The sequence below is a fragment of the Lissotriton vulgaris genome, chromosome 2_1, assembly GCF_964263255.1.
Source record: "Lissotriton vulgaris chromosome 2_1, aLisVul1.2, whole genome shotgun sequence".
NCBI lineage: Eukaryota > Metazoa > Chordata > Amphibia > Caudata > Salamandridae > Lissotriton > Lissotriton vulgaris.
In genome coordinates, this window is record NC_141687.1 from 1,162,065,092 (window position 1) to 1,162,074,757 (window position 9,666).

The window sequence follows — 9,666 nt, forward strand, 5'->3', positions numbered from 1 at the left end:
GGCTGTATCGACAGAGACACGTTAAGGAATGGGCAGCGTGGGTAACTGCCCAGGGCCCATCCCTCCCAAGGGGCCCCTGGCAAAGTAGGTTTATTTTCTAACTCCAACCGGTGAATTTTGCCATCTCAAACTGTAATGTATTATTCAATATTGGTCGTCATCATGAGGTTTGAATGAGCAGAAAGGGGGCAATGTAATACAAAGTTGTTTTAACGGAGGCCCATGAAGTATGTGATACCCAGGGCCCCCCAAATCCTTCAAACAACACTGTGTCTCAAGACATGTCCTATTGTGTGTTGGGCTGATGATGATGATGATGAATGAATAAATAGATAAGTACTTTTATTTGATTTCATTAAAAAAGATCATAAAAGGGTGGGGAACCACCATTCGTGAAATGTACATTTTGAAGTTAAAAACACAAGAGTTTAAAACATATAGACAATGCCGTTAGTGAGTGTGCTGGAACTTATTAGATTAGTTAATGATTTCCTTTTTTTCCAGTTCTGTTGCTGCGGTTTTGAGGAATGTTATTGCTCTACAGGACAGTTGGATTGATAGCCCTCCGAGGGAGTGTGTTGGCTGTCTCAAAGACATGTCCCAAGGTTGTTGGCCAGGGTGCTTCAAAGACCTGTTCTTCTCTGGGTCACACTATTTCAAAGATCTGTTATGCAGTTGGCCAGGATGTCTCAGGAACATGTCTAATGGCAGGTCAGATTGTCTGAAAGGCCTGTCTGATACGAGTCAGGGTGTCTCAGACCTGGCCTACCTTTGTGAGGGATCTCAAAGTCCTGTCCAGCAGTGGGTCAGACAGTCTTAAAGACCCGTTTTTAGGTGACCCGTTTTTAGGTGTCTCGTGATGATCCAGGGACCAGTCCTCTGGTGGGTGAGTCAAAATGTCTGGGGGACCTGACTTGAGGTGGGTCTCGGTCTCTCAAGTTCCTGTCCTACGGGGGCAGACTGCCTCGGATATAATGCCAAGGGGTGATAGTGTACAGAAAGGGGCCATGCGGGCGAAAGAGACCCGTATGTTTCAATCAAAGGATGAAGCTAAGCGTAAGGCGATATGAGTCTGTCGCCTCTCTCTTTGTGTTTGCTGGGTGAGCGTAGGGTGTAAAGAGACAGCAGCGTCTATGAATTAAGTCGGACCTGAGTGAGCGAGTGAGATAAAACAGACACAGAGATGTCTCATAGACTGCGCCGAACAGGGGAGCAGAGTACGGATTGAGCAGACGTTAAAGGGATAGTGCTGACTGATGTGCTGGCGCCACTGTCTTAAAATAAAATTACATTAGACTGCCTGAGAGCAGTGTAAATCGGGGGCAGTCTAATGAGAAATATGCTGTCGCACCGCGAGAATGAATGGTGGGCTCTAAAGGGATAAGTTACCGCACTGAAGGGACGGCGATCCCTTCAGTGCGGTACATTCACTCGTTGCCGTCTCTTCTCGGTGATGACAGCACTCAGTGACAGTGACTTGGCCCCCTCACTTACACGGGAATGTGAAATATGACGCCCAAGCGCCTTCTAGCCGCCGTCCACCGCATGCAGCGCTACAGAAAAATACAAGGGAATCAGTCGAATGGGCCCTCTCGCTTTCTGTAGCCCCCAGTACACGCCCGGGCTCTCTCTGCCCAGCCCCCACGCCTCCCGTCACCGGACTTTCTCCGCCCGCCCGTGTCCCCAGATGCCCCGCGCTCTGCTGCGCCTTCTCTCGTCACTGGTGGAGGCTGTGTACAAGTCACCCTCTCCAATCCACTCTTCGTGTACTGTGCCTCGGAACAGCGCTGTTGTGTTTATAGTACACATCGCCCAAGGAGACCGCTACAATACCGCCTCTATATATGCCGCTCATCACTGCTCTGCTTCATGGTATAGGGTATACCTCTCATCACGTCACACTCGTTACTACACCCTCGCTCACTATACGCCTTTAGTATAGCGCCTCTCATTATACTCAGAACGCACCGGCCTGAGTATACAACACTCACTATATATACTCTGTGTGGCACCAGCTCGCCATCCCACCCTCTGAGTAGACCCCCTCCCAACACACAACCCTTTATTACACCAGCCCTGAGTATGCCGCCTGGAAAAACGCAGTCCCTTCGTATACTGCCCAATGCTCAATGTTTAATGCGATGCGGTGTATTAAGTGCATAGTGAGATGCGTTATACACGTTCACCGCATCTTAGCACGCCGCCTTCCAATAGGTGTGCTTTTAGTATAGCGCCCAGAGCACTCGCTTCTCCCACGTACATGTTCTCTTTGCTCCTACACTTTCCAGCCTGCCAAGCTGTTGCACTTGTCTTTGAGGCAGGACAGCGGCCCCCTTCTCCTCCGTGTGCAGCCCTCATTGAACGACTTTGAGCAACAAAAACTCAGCACACGGCAGCAGAACAGCCCCCCTCGAAGTAGGAACTCACAGCATGTTAACCCTCCGTATCCCGGCCCCCTCCATATATCCATCCGTATTCCGGCCCCTCCATACACGCCTCTGTGCCACGGACCCTCCATACACATCTCCGTGTCACGACCCCCTATGAACACCGCCGTGTCACGCTCCCCATACACGTCATATTCCTGCCCACCGAAGACACTGTCTTTTGATGAAGGAAGAAGCCCACCGTACCCTCAGTACACCGGCGCCTAGGTACCGACTTCCACAGTATACCACCTGAGCATGCTGCCGCCTTCAGTGTCCCGCCCCCTTGCTGAACGACCCTCTCTATACAGCCCATGCGCCTTACATTCCATTCCGCCGAGCTCGTCCTTGAAGCAGAGCATATTGCAAACCTCTGCCCCCCCCCCCCCCCCCCCCCCAGTATACCGCCATGGAAACCGTCAATATAACGACACCGTCACCTTAACGCCCTCAGTGCCCCGTGGCCCCTCACCTTCCATCCCGCCGAGCTACTGCTGCCACCCTTGTCAATGGAGGAGTGCATATTACCCTGTGCCCCCTCGGTATAAGCTGCCACCCTTGTCAATGGAGGAGTGCATATTACCCTGTGCCCCCTCGGTATACCGCCCTCCTCAGTATAACACCCAGCAGTGTACCACCACATCCAAAACGTTACCGCCCTCCGAACTTCTTGGCCCCCCTCAGAATGCCACCCTCCTCAGTATAGCGCCACCCTCACTTTACCGACCTCTGTACCCCGTACCGCCACCCCAGTATAACATCGACACAATTTACCACATTCCCACTTCATCATCCTCACAACCCCTTGCCCCCCTCATTGTGCCTCCCCTCAGAAGTACACTGCCCTCCTCTCTTGACCGCCCCCAGTGCCCCCTCACCTTCCACCCCGCCGAGCTGTTGCTGTCGCCCTTGTCCTTGAAGTAGGGCACGCTCCGCACCATCCAGTCGTAGATCTGCGCCAGGGTGAGGCGCCGCTCGGGGGCGCTCTCGATGGCGCGGGTGATGAGGTCGGCGTAGGACAGGTTGCCCCAGGCGTTCCTGCGGGAGCTCTTGGCCTTGCGCAGCGGGCCGTCGGCGGGGTCCGCTCGGGCTCCCCCGGGTGGCCCGTCCGGGGGCAGTTCTGGGTGCGGCGGGGGCCAGGTGCATGAACGCGGCCGGCTCTGGGGGGCCAGGTCCGCCTCCGGGTCAGAGGGGCGCCGCTTCTCCTCCATGCCCCCCCCTTCTTCTTGAATATTCACACTTTTCTTTGAGTATCCGGGGAGGGGGGAGCGTCGCCTCCCCCCAAAATGTCCAGCCAGGCGTGGGGAATACGGAGTACAAAAAAAAACTGCAAATATCAATAAAACTGAGTTAAGCCGAGTGCAAATTCGGGGGTGCCGACTCCTGTTGGGCACATGGCTTGAGTAGGAGCAAGTGGATCCTCAGTGTAGTCCCCAATATTAAGAACGATGCACAATCCAAGGGGAGACACCCCGAAAATAAAATCCGTGGATTAGGAATAGGGGCAGTGTGAGCGGGGCCTAAGGACCCTAATAATTAGGGATCTTCACACCACGTCGTCGAGAAGCGAAGGACAGCCAGATCCGAGGGGCACGACCCCCCAAAAGAGACGAAATGCAGCAGTTAAGAAGTGTCGCAGAATAGGGGGGCAGCAGGGTCGGGCGGCATCCACCCGCGGGGTGCCGGGGTCTCCGCGTCTTCAGCCAGCAACAGATGCGCAGCAGCCGCCACTCAGGGTGAATAATTCACGCGAAATCAGTACTCCCTCTCGTCTTTCTTCGTCTGCCTCTCCTTCTCCTTCCTCCGAGTGTGGGGGGTTGGGGTGGGAAGGACGGGAAAGGGGGCCGCTAGTTCCAAGTCGAGGAGCCTCCCAGCAGCGCAGAGGGCTCCTCAGAAATACTATGAAACCACCACACAATACTGTCTGCGCCCAGCCAGCCGGCTTTTGAGTGTTACAATAAGGAGGAAAGCGGGGCGCCGGGGGGCAGAGCCATGGCGCGCCTCTGGGCGGAGAAGATGCGTCCACGCAGGCGGGGGGCGACCCTGGGGCCCCCGCACACTGACAGGGGTGCTGTCCTTCAGGCGAAAAGAAGCGCCTCGGGGTCCCCCGGAGCAGACTGGAGGCGCCTCTGGGGTCCGGCAGGTGCTGTGCGGCTTAGGGGTCCTCCGGGCATGGCATGGCGCCCCTCGCGTGCCCCCCAGACGCTGGTTGAAGAGCAGCCCCGCTCCCCGTCAGCACAGCCTCCGTGCCAGGTCTGCAGCAGGCACTGACAGCGCTCCGCCGCCTGCTCGCAGCCCAGCCTGTCTCCTGCGCGCCTCAGCCACTCCTTCCTACTTTCTTATGGAGTTGACAAGTGACATCAGCACACCCCACCCCTCAGGAGCCGAGGTCCCCCTCGCAGGGAGTCCCTGGCTGGGGAGGCTGTTGCTGCGGGGCAGGGGTGGCCCTGCACATACCCTGCTGGTCACTGGGCGCTCGGAGGTCCCCGGCTGCTGCCCTTGGCACCATCTGCCCACGGCGGCGGCTCCTCGCCACTGGCCCCGCCCCCTTCAGTCACGCAGGTGGTGGCAGCGCCTCGTCTGCCGGTACCTCGGGCTCTCAGCAGCACTCCACCGCCTCTGCCTGCTGCAGCCATGCATAGAGGGGCAGAAGACCCCCAACCCCTGCTTACTGCCATTACCACCACTCCCTATCACCTGTCAGCTGCAGCAATGCATGCAGGGACATAACCCCCCTGTCCTGCTCTCTGCCCTTACTACCACTCCCTATCACCTGTGAGCTGCAGCAATGCATGCAGGGACATAACCCCCCTGTCCTGCTCTCTGTCCTTACTACCACTCCCTATCACCTGTGAGCTGCAGCAGTGCATGCAGGGACATAACCCCCTGTCCTGCTCTCTGCCCTTACCACCACTCCCTATCACCTGTCAGCTGCAGCAATGCATGCAGGGACATAAACCCCCTGTCATGCTTTCTTCCCTTAAACCACTCTCTATCACCTGTCAGCTGCAGCAATGCATGCAGGGAAATAAGCCCCTGCCCTGCTTTCTGCCCTCAGCGCCACTCTTATCACTTGTCTGCTGCAGGCACGCATGGAGGGAGGGGCAATAATTCGCCTCCCTGCGTTCTGACCTCCGCACCAATCCAATTGTTTGATGAAGCTATGCACGGAGGGGGAACAGTCCCATCTATAACTTCTGCCCTCAGTACAGCGCTATATCACCTGTCTTCTACAGGCTTGAAGGCAGGGGCAGTAGCCATTCACCCACCTTCTGCCCTCGACACCATTCTCCATCCCCTGCCTGCTAAAGCCATGAATGCAGGTGCAACATCCCTTCCCCTGCCTTCTGCCCTTGGCACCACGCCCCTCGCCTGTCCCCTGAAGCTGTAATCCCTCCTTTCATTCCTCCTGCTGCCAGAAACACTTCTGCCTGCTACGGGGGTGCCTGCGATGTCAGCACTTCCCGCTGGCCTGCTGCAGCCACACCAGGGTAGCACCCCTCCCGTGCCTGCCTCATGCCTAATATGTGAAATTTCCCATATGCTATCTCTTTGCCTAAGTGAAATATGTATTATGCCAGCGTAATTTTATGCACTTTTGGTAACTTTACTTACTCTTGTGAAATTCCCGGAATTATGCTACTAAGCCATGTCATGTCATTATGCACCGTGACAAAAATGCAGCCCACATTCATGGGAACAATGCCAGCTACTGAAGGTGAGCAGTTGTTTTTTGCGGAGCTTATGTGTTTTTACACTATTTTTTTTACTGAGAAATCTGTCCGTGTGTCCAAAATGCACGCGTTTCAAGTTTAAATACTTTATTCGACAACATTGTCATAAAAGCTTCCATCCCTATCTAAACAGTATAAATACTAATCTAATAATAAAAAACATATTAAATAGCATGCATTAATGCATAGTTGGCGAATAAAAATCTTTAAAATTTACACAATAAAAGATATCGTCACAGTCCAAGGGAAGTTCGTGTAGTTCATGGGGGTTTTAAAATGCGCGTGCGTATTATCCAAGCCCATCCCAGGAATTTGGCCACTGCAATTACAAGTTGAGGGGCACAATTCGATTTCAGAATTCTGAAAGCCTCCACACATCTCCTTGTGCCCAGATTTTTACATACCGGTTTCAGCCACCTATTCCTTGGGACAGCATATAATGGGCATACGAATAAAAAGTGCAAGATGTCTTCTACATGGGATTTACAATAAGAGCATGTGCTAGCATTATCAGTGGACCATTTGACAGTAAAAGCATTTAGGGGCAGGGTGCCGACTCTGAACTGGAAAAACAATTTCCTATCTAGAGGCTTGGAGATCAAATCCCAGTACTGTTCAAACATAGGGAGAGTTTTTATCTCTAAAAACTGGGATGTCAGTGCAGGAGGTTGACTGGAGACCAATACGGCGTTATTTGTCATTTCCCAATATAAGATTTTTAATGTGTTCTTGGATGGGAAGACATCTGGGTCAGTTGCGGACCACAAGTGTTCAAGGTGCAATTTTTGAAGTAGTTTCCTCACCTCTTTTAACCAAACTACTTTGTGAAAGGTATCAGAGTTGTCAACATCCAATAAGGCAGCAGCATAGTGGCTCAATTCCGGGGTAGTTTTTATACGCCTCCAGTATAGGAGGGGGCGAAGTCTAATCATGTCCCCAATCTTTTTCCTCCCCAGATCATAAAGGAGAGGAGTAGAGGGAGTGCTCTGTGGAACCCCGATTAAGCCTCGCAGGAATTTGTTTTCTGCCACTGATAAAGAATTCAAATTGGTGAAGCCCCAAAGTTCTGACCCATAGAGGCATGCACCCAGCACTTTCATGCCGTAGATCTCCAATGTTGGCTGTATTGGTTTTGTAAATGAAGTATTGTACTTCTTAGCTATTGCCCCTGTCAACTGATTATATTTTAACAATACAAAGTCCATGTGAGATCTCCAATTCATGCTAGCATTCAAAGAAATGCCTAAGTAGGTAAAAGCGTCGACTTCTTCTAGAATAGCCCCATTATGAACCATTTTCCCCTTGTATTTCTTGGAGGGATTCAGGTTCATAAATTTTGTCTTTGATGTATTTATTTCTAGGCCTCGGATCCGGCAGAATTCTCCAAAAGCGTTTAATGTCTTTTGCAGACCGCTGGGGGTCCGCGAGACCAGCAGAGTGTCGTCCGCAAACATAAGTACTGGAACTCGCTTCCCGTCTAGTAAAGGAGCATCCGTCGGAGTTTGCTTTAAGAAATCCACAATGCCGTTTATGTAAAGGGAGAATAGCGTGGGGGCCAGGACACAGCCCTGTCTTACTCCTCTCTCGACAGGAAAGGCTTCCGTGACCTCCCCCTGAGTACCCCACCTAATCCGGGCATAGTTGTTCTCGTGGAGTCTTACAAGCAAAGTCAGTAGTTCCGGGCTTATTCCTAAATCCCTTAAAACATCCCAAAGTTTTTGGCGGGGAACTAGATCAAATGCGGCTTTTAGATCAACAAAAACAGCAAAAAGGGGACCATTTAGCAGGGTGACGTTCTTCCAATATAAAGTTAAAAAATGAAACACTTGGTCAACAGAGCTGGTTAAAGGGCGAAATCCAGCTTGATAAGGCGAAAGAATGTCCTTGTCAACTATCCAGGCTTGCAACTTGTTTTGAACCAGCCTTCCCATCAGTTTTTGAGCACAGTCGATAAGGCTGATTGGCCTGTAGTTGCTTGCTAAAGCCTTATCTCCTTTTTTGTAAACTGGAATTATTTCTGCACCTTTCCACGTTGTGGGAATATTTGCCCCCTGCGCAATAGCATTCCCAAGCCATACAAAATATTTACACCAGCTATCTCTGTCTAATAAGAAAACGTCAGCCGGTATACCATCAATACCTGGTGCCCTGCCTCTGGTCACTCCATCCATTGCCTCATGTGCATCTTTTAGGGTAAATGGTCCTTTGGTAAAGAAAACCCTATCTGGAGAGGGAACTACCTGTGGACCTATAGTGTCAGCATATTGGGGTTTGAAGAAGTCAACCCAGGACTCCTTCGGAACATGATTTTTTGGACATTCCGCTACACCCCCTGAACCCCATTTTAATATGGCCCAAAACTCTTTCTGATGTTTGTCAGCACATGCCTTCTTCAGTTCTAACCAGAGATTCTCATCCCATTGCTTTTTTGCCTTTGCCTGGGTTTTTCTGTATTCGTCCCTGGCTTGCAAAACTCCCATTTTAGATCTAAGAGCAATACTAAGGTTATGCCTTGCTATTCTACATGATTGGTCGTACCAACCCTTTTTTATAGGTGGTCCGTTACCCTTCTTCTTCCTGCCAGCTTTCAAGAATAACTTCTGGAGGTTGGCAAAGAACTTTGGCTGTGACTCTTCGATTAACATTTTAAAATTTCCATCGTTCATTAAGACCTGCAGTCTGGCAACTTCATCAATAACTAGTCCCTCAAGGGCCTGTCTATCCTCTGCATTGGCTACTAAGGTTGCCCATCTGACATGACGAACGTTGTTTGATAAAACAACGTCTGAGGTCATAAGGTTCCTAGCTAAGTTTCCTGTCATAATGGTTTGTTCAAGGTTAAATATTAAGGACAGTGGATTGTGATCGCTCTCCAACCTGGATATGACCTGCATATCGATCACTTTGTTCCAGACTCTGACATCTATCAGAATGTAATCAATTCTACTACTTGATCTTAGGTTATCAAAGGTATGCCTACCCTGAGCATCAGATGGAGTACGGCCATTTACTGCCCTCAATCCTCTGGCTAGGCATAAACTTTTCACCTGAATAGCTACTTGTGACCATTTTTTAACCACTGGGATGTCTAACTGGGGAATTCCCCATTTGGTATCTTCTTCGTGGGACAAATCATTGTCCTCACAACCTAGAGGTTCAAATGTTGTGTTTAGGTCTCCTCCTACTAAAACGTTATACTGTGTAGATAACTTCTCTAGGTCCTCATCTAGATCCACTACTATATCTGAGGGTATACCCCCTAGAGTCCCCCTAGCATAGATGTTGTATATTGCCAGCTTGCAACCATCGTTGCAGGTAAGCAAGATGGAAAGTAAATCACTGTTGGAAATAAGGTTCTGCTTAGTGGTACATTGCAGAGTTTGCCGTATCCAGATAATTAAACCCCCCGAAGGGCGTCCCTTTGGATTCTTCTTCGCGGGCACATAAAAGTTTAAGAATCCCAAGCGAAATATTGGTGACACTGACCATGTCTCTTGTAACAGTAC

General features: G+C 51.0%; 1 protein-coding gene across 1 annotated transcript in view; it reads right to left on the minus strand.

The window, feature by feature from the left end:
• FOXO6 (forkhead box O6) overlaps positions 1-4,882 on the minus strand; it is a 269,042-nt gene extending 264,160 nt beyond the window's left edge. The window contains exon 1 of the mRNA XM_086956859.1: positions 3,305-4,882. Within this exon, the coding sequence (XP_086812985.1) occupies positions 3,305-3,637 (333 nt within the window). The 5' untranslated portion in view covers positions 3,638-4,882. The remainder of the gene's footprint in view (positions 1-3,304) is intronic.
• Between the last annotated feature and the right edge of the window lie 4,784 nt (positions 4,883-9,666).